At 49.5% G+C, this 19,963-nt stretch overlaps 1 protein-coding gene across 1 annotated transcript in view; it reads right to left on the bottom strand.

Moving 5' to 3' along the window:
- The window catches only part of ENAH (ENAH actin regulator), a 134,206-nt gene extending 115,430 nt beyond the window's left edge, over positions 1-18,776 (bottom strand). The window contains exon 1 of the mRNA XM_039235811.1: positions 18,484-18,776. Coding sequence (XP_039091742.1) covers positions 18,484-18,488 — 5 coding nt within the window. The 5' untranslated portion in view covers positions 18,489-18,776. The remainder of the gene's footprint in view (positions 1-18,483) is intronic.
- Between the last annotated feature and the right edge of the window lie 1,187 nt (positions 18,777-19,963).

The following is a 19,963-nucleotide window of genomic DNA, read 5'->3' on the forward strand; positions in this document are numbered from 1 at the left end:
AGTTCTAGGCGTGACTTAAGATAAAGCCAGCGCAGCCACGAGTCAATTCTTCTAGATTTAAAGGTCAACGTCGCATCGTTCTGTGGACACCCCACACATTGCCAGACTGGCAGGAAAACTGGTACAGTGCTTGTGGAAAGCATTTGGCTCTATGATTCAGGAGGCTTTAAAGCAGTTGCTATTTATCTGAAGATCTAATACTATTTCTGGAAATCTATCTTAAGGAATTAGTCTGCAATTAGGAGGAGAAAACCTTCTGGGTTCCTGAAAGCATCATTCATTATACAAAATCACCTTCAACCATGTAAATAGCCATTTACAAGGAAATAGGTAAATTACAGGGAAATATGCAACTAGTAACATCAAGCTTTTTTAAAGCATAGAAAACGCAAAACATCAAGTGAACAAAAAATGCAGAAAGTATAATCAAGCATGTATGTAAATGTACAAAAATAGAAGGAGAAAATTGGGGGGGGGGGGGCGCGCACCTAGGTGGCTCAGTCAGTTAAACATCATGATTTCCTGGTTCATGAGTTTGAGCCCCAGGTTAGGCTCTATGCTGACAGCTCAGAGCCTGGAGCCTGCTTCGGATTCTGTGTCTCCCTCTCTCTCTGCCCCTCCCCTGGTCACACTCTGTCCTCTCTCTCTAAAATATAAACATTTTAAAAAAAGAAAAAAATTTTTAAAGACGGTGCAACTGTGAAAAACAGAAGCAAATGATAGGGTAAATCTGGCTCATCAGGATAGACGCATACAAGTCAGGGAACATCCAGGTCAAGGGGGTCTCAGGGCGGAAAATGTGCTGGAATATTCAGTGCGGTGAGGGAGGCAGTCAGAGGGAAAAGTTCTTTAGCTGAAGAATGGGAACAGAGACACAGCGCCCGGCAAAAAGGAAGTGGAACCTCGCATCAACTGACCGTCCCAGTGACACCCAGCTTTACTGTGGCCCCACTGCCCTTTATTAGACTGCCAGTCCCCAAACCAACTCCAGCGTATCCCAAAACAGAGCATGAATTCAGAAAACATTAAGTAGATGCTCCAATGCCGATGGACTTTAGACTCTGGACGGCATCCCATCAGAATTCTCTGGTAACCACATACCTCCCTGTATGTTTCTACTACACTATCAGAGAATAACCTGCATTCTCTGCACGCTTTCCCAGAAGGAACAGCATGGAAAATGGCCCAGAAACAAACTTGGAAAGGGAATTCAATCTTCTTTATGTGATTAACCATAACATTTATAATTTTATATACAATTAACCGTAATAGAAATACAAACGGAGTCCTTAAAAAATATTTAGGAAAAAATATCTAAAACGTAGCTCATTTATGATTCATGGCCAAACTAAACTCATTAAGTGTCCAAAACACCGCTAAAGTATATTAAATTTACTTGAAAAAGCTACAAAGGTAATTTCATGAAGACCACTACCCAGAAAAGGAAGTAATTCCAAGAGAGGGTGCCGAGTTGGAGGCTGGGGCCTGAACCCCATGACACTTGGCTCATGCTCTTGGCGCCTCTGTCCCGGTTCGGAACCCAGCAAGAGGACTCACCTCTTAGGGATGCCGTGAAGATTAGACGAGTCCACTTATCGAAAGCACTTGGAAGCCAGGATGGCCTAGGTCACAGAGCGGACACACAAGGCTGTCCCTCAGTCCTGGAGGAGGACAGAGGCAGTGGCCCGAAGAGCACTGCAAACGCACGTGAGACCCCCCCCCGAACTGCATGGTGAAGATGGTTAGGACTACATTTCACTGTGTGTAGACTGTGCCACAATTTCTTAGAAAAAGGCTACTGTCTGCCACCCACTTGCTATTAGAATTTTAATTTCTCCTGGAAAAAAAGACACTATCAGATTCTACATAAGACTCTATATAAATCTAGGATTCCTATAAAAATAATCTTTATCAATCAAGGGATTCTGACATCAACTTTTGGGTCCATACATTTAAACTACAAAATTTCAAAATAACGTATCGTGCTACAGTAAAGCTCTGATGTCCGAACTACTTAAATTTTCCAGCAAAACTGGAAAAATATTCATTTTTGAGTAAATCATAACAAAACCAAAATGCAAATACAACAGAACAAAAACAGAAGCCCTTTCTTCGAACACAAGCATTTCGGTGTATTTTCTACAGCAGGAGCAGAGAGACCTCACAGGCCTTCAAGGGAGCAAACTGCAAAAAGCAACAAAAATCATCTTTAAGCGTCTGTTTTAAAATAAAACCCTGCAAGAAAGCCCCAAACCCCTTCTCTCCGATGACGTCATGAGCGCGGCACACAGGGACACAGGGACTGGGAGCACCGACTTCCTGCACCGCTGCGGACAGACGACGCTTGTTGCGTAGCAACGAGACCCTGCAGCCTCAGAGCAGACAGAACCCCTTTGCTCCGCTCGCCAAGCCACACTTAACCCCATCGAGGCTGAGAAAGGACGCAAAGGCCATTTTTGCAGAGACCACTACCAATGCCCACAGCTCGTCCAAGGGCACAAATTCTGGAACTAGAGAATGGCAAGCCAGGTCCCAGCCCTCACGCACCGTGAGAGACCGACGCGCCCTCGCTCCCGGGGCTTCCCCGCACACTAGAAAGCACGGCCACCAGGGTGGACGCCTTTCTTTGACAAGCATCACCTGCAAAAGTTGGTTTTTTAAAGCTCCTAGGTAATAACATGCCCACGCATCTTTTGTTTCATAATTTAAAAGAAATAATTTGATCCTTTCAGTTTAGTTTCTAAAATTCATAATTTATAAGGGCTATAATTTCCTAACAATTTTCTCCTACTTAAAATTTATTGGAACTATTTTCATGGATTACCTATATGGGTAACTAGTGCATCTCATAAAACTTTTTGTTTCCTTTAACAGAGTTTGGTTTAATCTAAAGAAAAATAAAAGCTTGTAGTTATTCTGGCCATGGTTTGAAATCCTTTCATTGTGCTGGGATTCCATTTCTCTTGAGAAATGACCATCAAGCCTCACCTAAGAAAACGACTAAATACAGAGAAACACAACCGTGGTTCTCCAACTTTTCGAAGAGGAGAAGGCCCTTTAAACTCATGAAGTGTACTTTTAATGTATGTTGACTGAGAAAATGTGATCTAAAAGAACCCTGAGTTCCCTCTTTTAAGTTAATCTGTGTAATATAACGGCAGGTACACACACACTTGAAATCCATTGCACGAGAAGGCAGACAGCTTCAGATCACAGAGCTCACTGCACAGGCCCCTTAAACTGACCCTGCGGCTGCCCCAGAGCCCACAGATTGGAAGTCATTCATCTGCTAGAAGAGCTGGAATCACTCCAAAGACCTGGGGTAAAGCGCGTCCAGGTTTGGAAGAGAAGACAGTGCCGGGTTCGGGTCCAGGAAGATCCAGCGCTGGTGGGCCGTGCGCGCTCTCTCCGGCCAGGGCTCTGCCCAGGTGCGTTCCTCCCCCAAAGCGCCGCTGTGCCCACACCACACGGTTTCCCTTTCACCTGCCGTTCAGAGACTTACAAAACCCAGCCCACTGTACCACACTGCCCATCGCCTCCTTCCTGCACAAACTCCAAAGCTGAAGGTGGACACTGCACTGGACGCAGTCTCAGGGATGGGAAATCCGACCTGAGAAGCAGGACCGGAAGGTAACAGAACTACAGGCCACACAGAGTTAGGAGCAGGGTCTTTGGAATCATGCGAGACTCTGATCTCAACCTCCTGGAAGTCTCCAGCCCTGTCCATGAATGTGCAACTAAGAGTAGCTGTTACAACCACACATCTACCTACTCATTCTGTGTGTGCAGAGAACATTAAAAGTTGTCCTATGTAACTGGCTGGCCCATGTGGTTTGTGCCCAGCGGAGGCAATGGTTGGCCTCAGAAATACTGTGATCTCTGGCTGGCACCCGTGCCCTGTGCCCGACGTGTATTGGGATCAATGAGGACAATTCAGCACGTCTTTGGGACACAAAAGTTAATCATGAAAATATCTTTAAAAACAATGAACTGGGGCACCTGGGTGGCTCACTCTGTTCAGTCTGACTCTTGATTTCAGCTCAGGTCATGATCTCATGGTTTCGTAGGTTCGAGCCCTGCATCAGGCTCTTTGCTGACAGTGCAGAACCTGCTTGGGGGGTCTCTCTCTCTCTCCCTCTCTCTCTGTCCCTCCCCTGTTCATTTTTTCTCAAAGTAAATAAACTTAAAAAAGCACTAAGTTTGATTTAAATACTTGCATTGAACTAACAATGAAGTATAACAATCTCTTTGAATGGTTTTTTTTTTCACTTATGTTAAAATCCAAAAGCATGAATTTTTCTCATCTTCATGTAGTTCCTAACTTACAAATGGGAATATGTGAACTTATTTTCAGGACAGCTTTTCTTTTTTAAAACACTATTTAGAAATTGTGCTTGCATTTCCAAGCTAAGGTCTAAATAACCAAACAGATGTGTCTTTTGTAATAAAAGTAGGAAACAGCACAAAAATCACTTTTCTTCCTCACTTAAACACAAAACATTTAAATGTTTTAAACATCAAACTTTGGGGGCACCTGGGTGGCTCAGTTTGTTAAGCATCCAACTCTTGATTTCAGCTCAGGTCATGATCTCACGGTTTGTGAGTTCGAGCCCCACATCGGGCTCTGTGCTGACAGCATGGAGCCTGCTTGGGATTCCCTCCTCTCTCACGTTGGGCTCCACACTGGGTGTGAAATCTACTTTAAAAAAAAAAAAACTTTAACTCAGGGCGCTTGGGTGGCTCAGTCAGTTAAGCGTCCAACTTTGGCTCAGGTCATGATCTTGCCATTTGTGGGTTCAAGCTCCCTGTCAGGCTCTGTGCTGACAGCTTGGAGCCTGGAGCCTGCTTCGGATTCTGTGGCTCCTCCCCTACTTGTGCTCCATCTCTCTCTCTGATCTCTCAAAAATAAACATTAAAAAAAAATTTAATAAAATAAAGTAAATGCCAAACCTCTTTTTTTAACTTGTAAGAACTGTACAGTGGCTCCTGACATTACCAAATTTAGAGCAGTAGTTACCAACTGGGGTGACTTTCCCCCCATATACCACCATCCGACACTGGACACATTTCTGCTCGTCGCTGCTGAGGGGAAGTTGGCGTGAACTAGTGGCTCTAGTGGCAGCAGCCGGGGGTGAGGCCGGGCATCCTGCAACACAGCCCCCGGGGACACAGGATTATCTGACCCGAAACGTCGGTAAAGCCGAGGTTGAGGAAGCCTGACTTAGAGGTTGGGATCCATCCTGGAGGAAAATCCGCTTTCAATAAGACCAAAAATACCCAAGTTTCCCAGTACCATCTGTTGAAAAGATGATCCCTTCCCCATCCAATGGTCTGGATGCCCTGGTCAAAAGTCACAGGACCACAAATGTGTAAGTTTAACGTCCAGGGTCTCTACTCAGATCCACTGGTCTGCGGGGCCACCTCCGCGCCAGCACCACCTTTGTGCCAGCACCACCTTTGTGCCAGCACCACTCTGTTTTGACAACCGCAGCTCTGGAGAAAGTTCTGAAATCAGTAAGTGGGAGTCCTCCAACTCTGCTCTTTTTCAGGGTGGATTTGACTATGCCGGGCCCCGTGGAATCCCATCCGAATTCAGGATGGGTTTCTCTGTTTCTGAAAAAAAAAAAAGAAAAACGGTGGGGTTTTGACAGAGATCACATTGAATCTGCACTAGATCACCGTGGTAAATGGAACTGCTTTCTTACTTCCCTTTTCAGATTGTTCACTGCTGGTGTGTAGAAACACACCTGATTTCTGTGTGTTGCTCCTACACCCTGCAACTTTGCTCAACTGGTTCCCTCGTTCTAGGGGCCTCACGGATGTCCTGTGTGTGTCTGTGCGTAATGTGTGTGTGAGCGCACACAGCTGCCTCTGGAGCTGTCCCTCGGGGCTGTGTGAGCTGATTAAAGGGAGAGGTGGATGAGACCAGTGCTGTGGTCCACACCCACTGGAAACTCAGACAGGAGGCGATGTGGACACCGTAACCACCAGCATTCAGATCGTGACATTCCTTGAAAACAGGGCTGTTATGGATGAATCAGTTATGACGAAGTCACACTGGGTAGGCTGGGCCCTCAATCCGGAGTGACCCATGTCCTTAGAAGAGTAAGCCACCACACAAGGACAGAGCCACACTGGGAGCAGACGGCAGCGTGACCAGGGAAGCAGAAATCAGAGTGATGTGTTTACAGAAGCCAAGGATCACCAGCAAACACCAGAAGCTGCACGAGGGGAGGCGGGAATTCTGCCTCAAGACTGTAACACAAAACCCTGAGTTTGTAGCCTGCCTTAGAAAACTCAGACCTACCAGCCCCCATCACCACACGTCAATTCCAATCACCCATCGATAACAGGACAGAGGAGATCTAGAGATCAAAGGACAAAAACACCTACTTCATAACTGCCCACGGTCTATTATCAAACCCGGACTGAATCAGTTTCTGGGGCGCCTAGGTGGCTCAGTCTGGTGAGCATCCAACTCTCAATTATGGTTGAGGTCATGATCGCAGGGTGGTGGGTTCGAGGCCCGAGTTGAGTCCCCCACTGGGCCTACGGCCTACTTGGGATTCTCTCCCTCTCCTCCTCCCCTGCCCTCACACACATGCATGTGTGCTCTCACTCTCTCTCTGAAGAAATAAAAATTAAAAATATAAAATTTTAAAAAACCTTATGAATCAGTTTCTAATTTTAGTGCTTTTTACAGATTCAAAGAGAACTGCATAATTAATCAGCTAAAGGGAAGCAGGCTTGCCGACTGGGTGACGGGGAACTTATTTGTATAATCAGGTTTCCAAGCAGGAAAAAAATACACATGATGTGCTGTCCTTACACTTTCAAGTGTATCACATGTTAACATTTACATATAAAAGTTTTTTTATCCAAATATCCGATCACGACACCTTGGCTCAGTCACCTGTTCCTACCGTGATTAAAGGCATACAGACACATACTGTGTCCAACACAAAATTGTTCAAAGTCCTGTCCTAATACCTTTGAAAATCACAATTCAGCTGGAGAATGAAGATGAGAAGGCCTAAAACAATCAGTAATCACGAGTTTAGCTTTTAAACATATCTTCTGAGAGCTATTGGAAGTCCCTGATTATACCAGCGTGTCACCAAGCGCTGAGGGACGCAGGCCAGAGTGAGAGAAGCCTCCACTACATTTCTGAGGGGACGCTTGTGCCCGGAGGAGCGAACGCTCTGGAAGGTGAACAGATGCTGAGTTCACTCTGGGAGCGGGGTGGAAGAGGAAACCGCAGCAGCGGGAGAGACTGTGTGGGCACAGAGGCGCCTCCCCGAACACAGAACAGAAGGAGCAATACCGAAGCCCTGGGGAGCCACAAACACACCATTCTGCAATGAGCAAGGGGCACTGAGGCATGTGGCTGCAGGGGGTGCGGGGACCCTGAGTGCCAGGCGGGGACGTCCCTACCACGAGCGCGGGCACAGGGTGAGGTCCTCCAGAGGACGAGCAGGAAGGGCAGGGGGGTCGAGAGGAGGCCTGAGGCTCTGATGGTGGAGAAGGGGGCTGGTCACCCGAGGCGCAGGTGATGGTTCTACCTTCAGGGTTCAGCTTTTCAATCTGAAGACTCATCATAACACATTTCAAACATCATTTTATTTTATTTAAAAATTAAAAAAATTTTTAATGTTTTTTTATTTATTTCTAGGAGAGAGAAAGAGAGACAGTGTGAGCAGGGGAGGGTCAGAGAGAGAGGGAGATACAGACTCTGAAACAGGCTCCAGGCTCTGAGCTGGCAGTCAGCACAGAGCCCGACGCGGGGCTCGAACCCACGAACCACGAGATCATGACCTAAGCGAAAGTCGGACGCTTAACCGACTAAGCCACCCAGGCACCCCTCAAACATCATTTTAAAACCTAGGTTCTCTTGGGGCACCTGGGTGGGTCAGTCAGTTAAACATCCATCCAACTTCGGCTCAGGTCATGATCTCACAGTTCATGGGTTCGAGCCCCACGTCGGGCTCTGTGTGGACAGCTAGCTCAGAGCCTGAAGCCTATCTTCGGATTCTGTGTCTCCCTCTCTTTCTGACCCTCCCCTGCTCACACTGTCTCTCTCTCTCTCTATCTATCTCTCTCTCAAAAATAAAAATAAAACATTAAAAAAACTTTTTTAATAAAATAAAACGTAGGTTCTCTAAGAGTTTAACTTCTTCCTTACGTTTAAAGGACCTGAAAACAGAAGTCTTTATGTTAAAAGCTGAAGAAACAAGGCCAAAGAACATTCAGAAGGCTGTACTTACTGATGAAAGGAAAGGCCCAACACAAAGAGAACGATAACTAGAGCACACCGAATCCATAAGTCCTCCAAACGCGTTACGGCACACTGTGAGGCAAGGCAGTGGCTTCGCGATCCCATCTCACACGGAAGGACGCTAAGGCCTGTGCAGCCCAGGGAAGGCCTCAGAGGCAGTAAGGAGAACAACTTTAAAGCCAAAGGTGATTCTGTTAAGGTTGATTTCTCTTCCCAGAATGAAAACACCATGAAAAACCTCCATACCCAGAGGAACGTGAGAGGATGACAGAGAGATTTTCCTTCAAGGAGACGATCTGAACAAGATAACAGAGGAACATGACAAAACGCTACAGCAATACAAAATAACCCTGTCGCTCTGCCACAAATAAAAAGGACGCTACACGAGAAAATTTTAAGTACGATTTGCAGATGACGTTTTGAAAGAATCAAACACAATAGGAAATGGTCTCTCCCCTCAAGATACCACATTGCACTCCTCAAAGCTTCTGAAGAGAGATTCACGGCTACCCGCCGACTAAGCTATAGGCACAGGGAATGGGGTCATGTTTACGCACACCTTTACTGTTTTCAAGTAGCTTTGGGGGATCTATCCTATAGGGCAATATCTCTAACTCTAGAATCCCAGAGCAAGAAGAATCACGCAGGATCATGCTCTCAGGCCACGGCCAGCTCAGTCCTGAGTGTCACGGCAGGCGGAAGGCATAGAGTGTGACATGGGACACTGACTGACTGTGAGCTGCAGGGAGCTGACAGAGGCACAGGTACCAACAGACCACACGCGACAAGCTCCCGATGCTCGGCAATCCAGAAGAACACGCGTGTCAAATGTAACACAGGACAAAATAGGCTCGGGGTCTTGATGGGGTCCCCCTAAGATGTCAGGGTGCCCAGGGAGGCAAAAGTAACCCCAACGCTGACACCCCCACTCCTGACCTGACCATCTGTAAGCTCAGCCCCCATCAGGCGCCTGGCGGCACAGTTGGTTAAGCATCTGACTCTTGATCTTGGCTCAGGTCGTGACCTCACAGTTTGTGACTTCAAACCCCACATCAGGCTCTGCGTTGATGGCGTGGAGCCTGCTTGGGATTCTGTCTCTGCTTCCCTCTGCCTCTCACCCGCTTACGCACGCTCTCTCTCCAAATAAATAACTTAAAAATTTTTTCAAAAAAAAAAAACAAAACAAAAATCAGTCCCTGTCAAACGTCCCTCCCAGGTCACACAAGCCTCTGGCAGTCCAGTTCACCCCCCCCTGTCAGCGGCTCGGGGACTAGCAGACACTTCAGTGACGGAGCAACACAACACGAACCGCGTACAAAGCGGAAGTGCAAACCTTCCCGAAGACGCGGCCTTCGTGAGGTCACCGGCAGGACGGGAACGGGTTCCAACCAGCGGCAGAGCCGCTGACGAAGATGACAACTTTGAGAGGGACGCTGACCGGGCAGGAAAACGAGAGGGACGCTGACAGGTGAGAAGTGTGCCCTGTATCCTGACCTGACCTGGGCGGGGGGTACACACGTGTGCAGATACAGTAAAAACCCATCACGTTGTGTGTACATGTATGATACACGCCGCTGTATCCATATTAGACCTTTAGGGGGAGAAAAAGGAACGTGATCTCATGATCCTCCAACTCCAAGAACCACCGGGTCTGAACGTGAAGCCTAGAAACCCCACAGCCAGCTGGCTGCGGAGACGGACGACGGCAGAGAGCGGCGGCGCACAGCATGCCCGGAGCCCGCTCTGCCCCTGGACCCCCAAGTGCCCGGCAGTGACCGCTCCTAACGTCTAAGCACGGGTAGGCTGTATGTGCAGCTGAAAGCACTTTAACAGAGACAACAAGTGAGCAACTGGAGAATGCCAACAGAGGTCAGGTAACAGGGTGTCTGAGAAATACACTGGAAACCGAGGCGAGGCCCCTGGCCTTCCGAGTGGAGCCCCTGAGCATTTTGGCAAAATGACTTTCTTTGGGATGACACGAGAAAAGTCTATCATGAGGGCCCCGGGGGGGAGGGGGGGAGGGCCTCAGTCGGTTGAGGGTCCAACTTCAGCTCAGGTCATGATCTCACGGTTTGTGGGTTCAAGCCCCACATCAGGCTCTATGCTGACAGTTCATAACTGGAGCCTGCTTCAGATTCTGTGTCTCCCTCTCTGCCCGTCCCCTGCTCATGCTCTGTCTCTCTCTCTCTAAAAAATGAATAAATGTTGGAAGGAAGGAAGGAAGGTCTATCACAACATGAAGGGTACAGCTCCATGCTATCTTACGGTTTTAGAGAAAAATTATGTGAAGACCAGCAACTAACACTTGGTCCACTCTTGTTCCACTCTAAGAATTTAACACAGTTGCAACTACAACATGAATGTTTTCAGAATTTTGTTTCGTTTTTCAAGACAAGACCGAAATAAAGCTTTTCCTCCCCACCTGGCCATCTCTGAGGTACCACTCCTTTTGCAGCTCGATTCATCTGATGTGGCCTCGCTCCTGTACCAATTATTTTCAGAAAAGAAAGATCCCTTACAGGATAAGATCGCGAAGAAAATAAATCATTCACTCACACGTGCACATTTTAGAAAACTCAAATACAGGCTTCGGTGCATAGAAGTTCTAGGACATGGGACCCCCAGAACAGCCCGCCTGGGCCGGAACCCCCATCCATGGGGTACAAGTGGGTGGCCCTGAGGGAGTTGCTCTTCGGGGACTCCGTGTCCTCATCTACCAAGTAACAACAGTTCCTACCTTAGAAGCTGTTGGAGGAGCATTAAATAGGCAATCTGTAAAGTATTTCGGTCAATGAGCACTCAACAACTGTTAGCTACTGTATTTCAAAATCTAAGAAAACCGAAGTATATAAACGCCAACGTTGGAACTGAATTATTAGCAAAGGAAAAACTTTCTTTTTTTTATAAGTTTTATTTCTGAGAGAGAGAGAGAGAGAGAGAGAGAGAGCGCGCGCGCAGGGGAGGATCAGAGAGGGGGAGATACAGAATCTGAAACAGGCTCCAGGCTCTGAGCTGGCTGTCAGCACAGAGTGCGATGCGGGGCTCGAACCCACAAACCGTGAGAACATGACCTGAGCTGAAGTCGGATGCCTAACCGACTGAGCCACCCAGGAGCCCCAGGAAAAACTTTCTTAAAACCCAGGCATTATGTTTAAATACAAGCACATACATTTTCAGTAAAACTAAGACAAGCAAATATGGAAACAGATGTTATACTGTAAAAGTGCTAAAAGTTTAATTTCTAAATATAGAAGAATTTCATTTTTTTTTTAACTTTTTTTATTTATTCCTGAGAGACAAGAGGCAGACAGAGCGTGAACAGGGGAGGGGCAGAGAGAGGGAGACACAGAATCTGAAGCAGGCTCCAGGCCCTGAGCTGTGAGCACAGAGCCCAACGCAGTGGGGCTCAAACTCACCAACTGTGAGATCATGACGAGAACCAAAGTCGGACGCTTAACCGACTGAGCCCCCCAGGCCGCCCTAGAACTTTTCTGAAGGTACCACATCAAACCTACTGCACTAGAAACTACATGGTGCTGTACCTTCTAGAGAGGACGAGAAAAATCTGAGCACAGAAGGGGGAGGGGGGCGGAAGCATGGAAAACTTGATGTTAATAAAGCGTCAATTCTCTCCTCTACTCAAATTAATCCATTAATTTATCACAAGTCTCATTAAAACCCCAACAGGTTTGGGGTATCACTTTTCTTTTTATTTCATTTTTATTTGTTTTAACTCACAAAATAATTCTAAAACTCCTTTAGAAGACTGTATATAATGGAAAAGCAAAGTTTTGAAAATTCTAAGAAAGAAAACAGTAACTTCCCTTACTAGATATTAAACTACAAACTTACAATTGTTAAATCATGAGGAAATAGCACACAGTTAGGTCATTACCACGTCCAGAAATGAACTCGGTGTTTATGGAAACCCAGTACACAGGAATGTGCCATTTCAAGACGATGAAAAAGGATTGGTTAATCAACAGAGGATGCTGACAGGTGAGCAAACACTAGCTACTTAGTTAGATCCTAACCTAACCTCCCACCTTACATCAAAATGAATTGTAGGTGGCTTACACTGAAGCACAAATGAAGCCATAAAAGGAAAAGAAGAGAACGTAGGTGAGTACACATACAATCAGGCTGGGGGGGGGGGGGGGGGGGGGGGGTGCGACAGGTGCGACCTGAGGCAGAAACTATCAAGGCGGGGACTGCAGACCCCAGGACCGGGAGCACTTCTCTCCCAAAACAAAGAAAACTAAAAGACAAGGTGAATTTCGCCCTGGGTCTGTCCCCTGCAGTCTCCTCCCACACGACCTTGGGACCTTGGGCCTGACCGAGTGGCTGCCTGGGGCCCAGGAGACAAGGGGACAGGTTACAGGCAGGGGTCCGATAAGAGCCTGCGCACCAAGACTGGCACTGCCGCGGGAGAGACAGACACACCAGGCGAGCCCCGGGGAGGTGCCCGGCCAGCTCACGTGCCTCCTTCCGGGTGTGAGCTGGAGCATCAACCACGTGGGAGGCGTTAACCACGTGGGAGGCGTTATACCCGCACGATGTTGAAGACACAGTAAGTCACTGCAAAAAAGACAAGACACCCCACCGGGAAGCAGCCAAGCTCACGAACAGACAATGCGCACTGCAACAGGGGTGTCCAATACCCACACGAGGAATCACTCCACCTCCACGTCATCAAAGAAATACAAACCAGAACACTGGCGGGCACCGGCTGGCCCAGTCAGTGGAAGCCATGACTCTTGATCTTAGGGGGCTGTGAGCTCCAGCCCCACCATGCTGGGTGCGGAAAGGACTGAAGAGAAATCTAAAACATAAACCACTGAGGTAACACCTTCCGCCTATCAGATTGGCAAAGATTAAAAATGCTGATGATACCCTAGATCGGACGGGATGTCAGAAAACGGACACTCATCTACCGCTGCTAACTTGGTAACGCGTATGAGAAGCTAACAAAACTCCCTTTCGTCTGGTAAGTTCAGTTCATGTATTATTCACTCAAATATTTACTGTGTGCTCACAGACGCCTAGGTGGGAGCTAGGAACACAGCCAGGTCAGGCAGGGCCTTCACAATCTGGGTTTTGTTCCAAGAGTACTGAGGTGCCACGGAAGGCTCTAGCGGGGAGTAACGACAGCGACCGGCCACTTGTCAGAGTGCCGGGGAAGGGGGGATGAGTGTGGGAACAAGGAGCCGCCACACGTCCAGGGAGGGTCGCCTGGCCGGCTCAGTCAGTGGAGCATGGGACTCGATCTTGGACTGTGAAGTCTGAGCCCCACGCTGGGTGTAGAGATTACTTAAAAATAAAATCTTAAAAATAAATAAATAAACAGAAATAAATGTTCACGCGAGGGGACCGGAGACCCGTACTTGAGTAGTGTCAGGGGGAGGAAGAAGCAAACAGGTAGACCTCACAGGACCTAATAGAAAAAAGTAAGAGAAGAAAAAAATATATACTACTGATTCTACTACTAGGAATTTATCCCAAAACATAAGATGTGCAGATACAAAAGATCAAATATGTGTACAAGGACACATATCAGAAGATGTTCACAGCATCCTCTGTGATATTTTTGTTATACCACAACAAAAATAATGAAAAGAAATCTAAAAGTCCATCCTCGGGGTGCCTGGGTGGCTCAATTGGTTAAGCGTCCGACTTTGGCTCCGGTCATGATCTCACACTTCATGGGGTTCGAGCCCCGCGTCAGGCTCTGTGCTGACAACTAGCTCAGAGCCTGGAGCCTGTTTCAGATTCTGTGTCTCCTCTCTCTCTGACCCTCCCCTGTTCATGCTGTCTCTCTCTCTCTCAGAAATACATAAAAAACATTTTAAAAATTAAAAAAAAAAAAGTCCATCCTCTAAGGAGTAAATTAAGCAGATTAAGGTCACCCAAAGCAGAGTGAAAATACTACGCATTCACTTACAATCACACAGATCGGTACTTAGTGACAAGAGTTATGTAGAAAGGCACCAAGTACAAAATATATAATGTAGAACACTTTCACTCCCAAACACTATGATCTTACTTTTACTGAAAACACACTCATACACACACAAACTCACTCACAGCTGCCTACATGCATTATAAAGTCTAGAAAGCTACAAATTCAACGGCAAAATTCTAGATGGTTTGATTTTGAGTTATTAACATCTTCATACTTTCCATATCTTCTGAAATTGACATAAAAGCTGTACTGGAAGTTTATAATGGAAGGAGAACAGTGACCAAAACAGAACACACTGACCAGACATTTATTTGGGCAACAGTCATTGGCTCATTTTCTCAAAATACTGCAAAAATTAAAGAGATTACAAAGCAGTAAAAATAACAATGTTCTAAATTAAAACTTCTGATTCATAAATCTTCAAGAGTCACAATTTGCGGGCAACACCAGGCTAGCATGAGATGGGGGGCTGAGTGAAGAGAGGAAGGGACACCTCAGGACCGTAGAGCAAAGCAGACACTCAAACAGAACCCACATGTGGTCATCCTAAAACCACAGGAAGGTCCCTTCGCTGCAGGGTAAACGCCCAGCCTGCACCCTTGGGCGATGTGACCCAAAGAGCTATTCCTTTTACTTCACTTATGCTCTGGGTTCTTCAGGAACTGACACAAGTAACGCAGAGACGGAACAGGACAGGAGATGGAGGGCCTCACACACAGTTAAAGGCAGTCAGTTTTGGACTTCCTGCCAGGGCATTCCCCGGTTACCGGGACCACATGTTCTAGAACTGTACCCCTGGAAGAGCCCTCAGTCCATCTAAAAATGTGAAGACTACTTCGTTCCCTAAAGACAGAGCTTGCTTTGGTATCTGAGGGTACTGCAGACATATCCAAGGAAAATCACCACCAGGTTGCAGTTTTCTTAAGATTCTCATGATTTGCTTCATGGACCATCAGTGAGCCTCACCACTTCGTTCCTTTTCACGGTCAAATGCTATTCCATCGCATGGACATACCACACTTGGATTTTCCACTCATCAGTCAATGAGCATTTGGGCTGTTTCCACTTTCTGACTTCTCCGGATAAGCTGCTATGGGCATCTGTGTGCTGATGTCTCCATGGACACACATTTTCATTTCTCTAGGGTCTACTGCCACGCTCTGGGGCCACATGGGCGCCAAACAAACACGACTCACGCACGCTTCCCCACCAAGCCCAGAAATGCATTTATGTCCAACAAGGCTAGCAGCTGGAGTAGACAAGCGAAATGTAACCTACTTACCATCCATGAACTAGAAAAGGCCCGGAAAGGTAAAGCAAACTGCCCCAAAGTTTAACATAACGCATCTAAGATGGAGCTGAGCCCGGAAGCAAGAGCAAGAACAGAACTGTGCGCGGCTATAAAAGCACAGTTTTATATAGCTTCTCTTCCTGTATCATTTGACTCTCACTACCCGGTCAATAAATGTCCCGTTTTTACATTTTAAAATATGGATCAGTGAAGCAACATGATTAGCTCAAGGGTATCCAGTTAGTAAGTGGCTTTGATGAACCCTCACAACCCTACCATGCCTTTTCTTTTTAAAAGGAGAAAGTCACCCTTTAATAGGAGAAAGTATGCACGATTTACATGTAATACGAACCTGAGAACGTCTAAGATATTAGCCACTAGTCTATGTGCAATTACGTTACATCAGACGAGCTCTTCTTTCCATCAAAAAAGATCTTGAGTAAGTAAACCAACTAGCGGAAAAAAAGGCAGTCACTTAAAAGGCCTATCCTGTATTAAGATTACATATATACACACCTACCTCAAACATAAATCCTCCATCTTCTACTTCTACAACACTACCTAAATGAAAAAATAATAGAACCAAGAAGTTGCATGTTACGCTAATAAACTACCAGTTTTTTGGGTTTCCCCCTTTTTTCTCCGCCTCGTACGCGAAACACGCCTTCTCATTTTGTAAATGATCCTCTTCAAACAAAGTATAAACACGTAATTCCACATACAGCTTTCCACACGTGTAGAACGCCTGTAAGATCGTCTCAAGAATGTGAAGTATTATTCAGTTCCCTTCAGCCTGGGAATATTACGCGCAGCGAGCCTGCTATTCCTGAAACTGGAGTCATCTGAGAGATCTTATCATAAATACTTAAATGGCAACATATTCATCATATCCTCTCTTCGGAATTCTGACCAACTCAAATGGAAATTCCTGCCCATGCATTCCTATTTCTGGATGGACTTTAAAACATCAGAACTACTCCTTAATATAAAGGCTCAACTTAATACTACAACGCACGTCCTACAGTACTTAGAGGCATCACTGAGACAAAACCAAATGTTAATATAACCTGAAAAGCCTTTCTTAAGCACCAAAATATCCCAAAGCCCTTTGCAACAGCACAAAGGTATTCCCATACCGAACCAGCCTACTTTTCCAGGGATCTGTGGAAACATGGACACCTGAGTTGCACAAACCACCTACCAATCACCTAAGGCCCTACCGAGCGAAAAGCTGATCTTTTGTGCTCTTAAATTATTCAAAATGAGCCTACAAAGAATTGCTGTGGACTACCTGGACCAGCCTTTCAGACGGATGTGCCAGGTTCTGGTTTTGGTGCTACTGGAAGTATCAGTGGGATTCCTCCCCCTCCAAATGTAGCGAGGAACCGAGCAAGAAGCTTAGAAATCACAAATTACTCTTCATTAGAAAAGGAACTTTCAGGGGAAGACATAATTTACCTGTGACAGGCTGACAACTACACATGATAGTGATCAAACTTCACTGAATACCCAGAACTACTTTTTTTTTTGGTTCATCACTTCTGAATCAAACAACTTTTATAATCATTTTGTTTTAAAATACCCCAGTTTCACTGTTCTATATTTCTCAACCTTGAGATAAATCTACCCAAAATTCGGGGGGGGGGGGAGGGGACTCGTAATGTCTGGTCTGCAAGACTCCTACAGCTCTAAATCTTTAAAACAGAAATCAACAATAGTATGGGAAGATATAAGGTTACCTATGTTTTATTACAGTTCCTGCGTTTTCAAGGACATCAGTACGTGGGGGGGAAAAAAAAACCAAGCTCAAACCCACGGTTCAAGTTTTTCAAGCCATATTTTACAAAGATGATGTTTTTGGTTTGCACGCCATAATTACGTTTTAAACTGAGCCTTCCCGTTTGAAAATAAGTTATGTGAAACGACTAAGGAAAAGGAATCTCTTTAGAGACACAGCACTGAACACATTTTTAAGGCCACGAAGATCACGGTCTGAAACTTGGAATCAGAGAAAACAACTCAAATTCCCAGTAAGCTACAGTGAAAAAATACAGCTATGTGATACGAAAATGTATTTTTTAATGGGAAAATGTTCAACCTTGATGGAATAAAAAGAAGGAAAACTAGCGTTTAAAATGGAAACTACTTGAATTGAGGAAGATTCCCAATGACATGACATTTTCTCGCCAAAGCGAAGGAATCTGCGGATTCGGTCGCCGAAACCTCGCTTCGCCTTCGGCAGGTCCGGGCAGCGGCGGGCCATCAATCTCAAGCACAAAGGAGCCTGCGCGGCGAAGGCGCCGCGAGACCACCGCCCCCCGAGGCCGGAGCCCCGCTCCCCGCGGGACCCCCGGAGGCGGGACCCCCGCGAGCGGGCCTGCGCGGACGGCCCCTGGGCGCATCGCTGCGCGGGGAGAGGCCGAGGCCGCCCCGCTTCCCGACGGCGCCCCGGGGCCGCGCTCGGCGGCGGGGGAGGCGCCCGCGTGCAGAGGCCAGCGCGCCCCCCACACACACGCGGGCCCGCGCCCCCCGCCCCGGCGCCGTCCGGTCACCTTCCGCCGCCCCGCGGCCCCCCGCGCCCTCACGCTCGGGGCTCCCAAACTTTTCCTCACCCCCCCCACCCCCGTTACAGCCGGGATCTCGGGACGAAGGCGCACGACTCCTCACCTCCGCCCGGAACAATGCCCGTCTCCCGGCAACGCGCACGCCGAGACCCGCGACCCCCTCCCCATCCCCACCCCCGGGTCCGGCTGGGCGCGCCGGCGGGGGAGGGGACCGGCCGAGCAGGGCCTCGGGGACGGCGGGCGGCGCCGGGTGCGGAGCGAGGCCCGAGGGACAAAGGGACTGAGGCGCCGAGGCCGGGCGGCGCCCGCCGGGGGTTGGGGGGCGGGGGGGGTTCCGCGGGGTCGCGGCGCCCGTCGCACAATGGCCCGTCGTCCCCGCCCGCGCCCTCACCTCATGGTGCCGGCGGCCCGCGGCTCCCCGGCGGCCGGGGACGCGGGGGTCGCGAGCCGGGCCTCTCCTCCGGGGGCGGGGACGCGGCTGGCGGCCGGCGGCCGGCGCTACACCATGTCCCCGCGCGGAGCGGCGGCGCCGGCCGGGCGCGGGAGGCGCGGCGGGGGCCGCGAAGCTGCGAGCTCGGGAGCCGAGGCTGCGCGTCGTCCCGCTGCGGGAGCGCCCGGCCGCCCTGGGAGGGGAGCCCGCCGCCGCCGCCGCCCGGCCGAGTGCAGGCGGCGCCGCAGCAGCGGTGGAGAGCCGCGAGCGCCGCGCGGGGCCGGGGAGGCGGGGCGCGCGGCCGAGGAGCACGCAGGCGCCGCCCTCGCTCCCTCCCCGCCCCCTACCGCCCCTCCCCCTCCCCCGGCGCGGGGGCGGGGCGGGGGGCGCGCGGCGAGGGGCGGGGCGGGAGCGCCCCCGCGCTAGCCGCCCGGCCCCGCCGCCCTGCGGAGCGCGATCCGCCGAGCCCCTTTGTGGCCTCCCGCCCGCGCTGCCCTTGGGCCTCCCCCCGCGACCGGGCTGCGCGGGGCTTGTGGGGGGGGGGGTGTCAGCGGGGCTCCCGGGGGACAGCGGGGCCTTGGGGTGGGGGAGCCGCGAGACCTGCGGGGGGTAAGGGGGGCTGCAGGGAGGAGCGGGGATTAGGGGAGCTGCGGGGGACAGCTGGGGGCTGCGGGGCAGTGGGGGCTGCGGCGTACGGCGGGGCCTGCGGGGGTGGCAGCGGGGGGCTGCGAGGCCTGCGGGGAGGAGCGGGGGTTGGGAGAGACAGGGGGAGGGGGAGCTGGCGGGGGGGATTTCGGGCTCCCCAGCTGGCTTCTGGGCGGGGGCGGGGGCGCCTAAACGGGACGCGAGGGCCGCTGGGGCGCCGGGGAGACACCGGAGACACGCACTCTGGGGGCGGGTATGACCTCATCGGCGGACGCACGCGGGGGGCACGGCCAGGGGGCGAACCCACGACAGTTTCAAGGGCCCCCGTGTTCCCTGCGCTCCAGGTCTCCCGCTTTGAAACGTAGCTGTCGAGCGGGGCGCCGCAGACCAGTGGAAAGGCACGGGGGTGGCGGGCGGGGGCGGGGGCCGTCCTCCGGCGAGGCAGAATTTATAGTGTGGGAGGTTGTCGGCCCCCGAAAGCAAATCCGGGAATCAAGCAAGAATTCAGACTGGACAAATGGTAGGCGTCCTGCAGTCGCCAGGAGGAGGAGGAGGAGGAGGAGGAGGAGGATGGGTCTTCTCCGGAGAAGGTGGCTGCGATGGAAAAAGGCTGCCGCTGGCTTCCCGGTGTTGCACCGGCCCGTCCAAAATGGAGGCCCAAGCAGGGCCCCAGGAAGCCGTTCAAGAGTTTTGGTGGTTATTTTAAGACGGAGGTACAGTTCCAGCTGTCGTTATGACACTGGCGACCATTTACACTTGCAAAGGAAACGTGAGCAGGTGACAGGCGTGCTTGGTC

This window comes from Hyaena hyaena, unplaced genomic scaffold (assembly GCF_003009895.1).
Source record: "Hyaena hyaena isolate Hyena2069 unplaced genomic scaffold, ASM300989v1 scaffold_103, whole genome shotgun sequence".
NCBI lineage: Eukaryota > Metazoa > Chordata > Mammalia > Carnivora > Hyaenidae > Hyaena > Hyaena hyaena.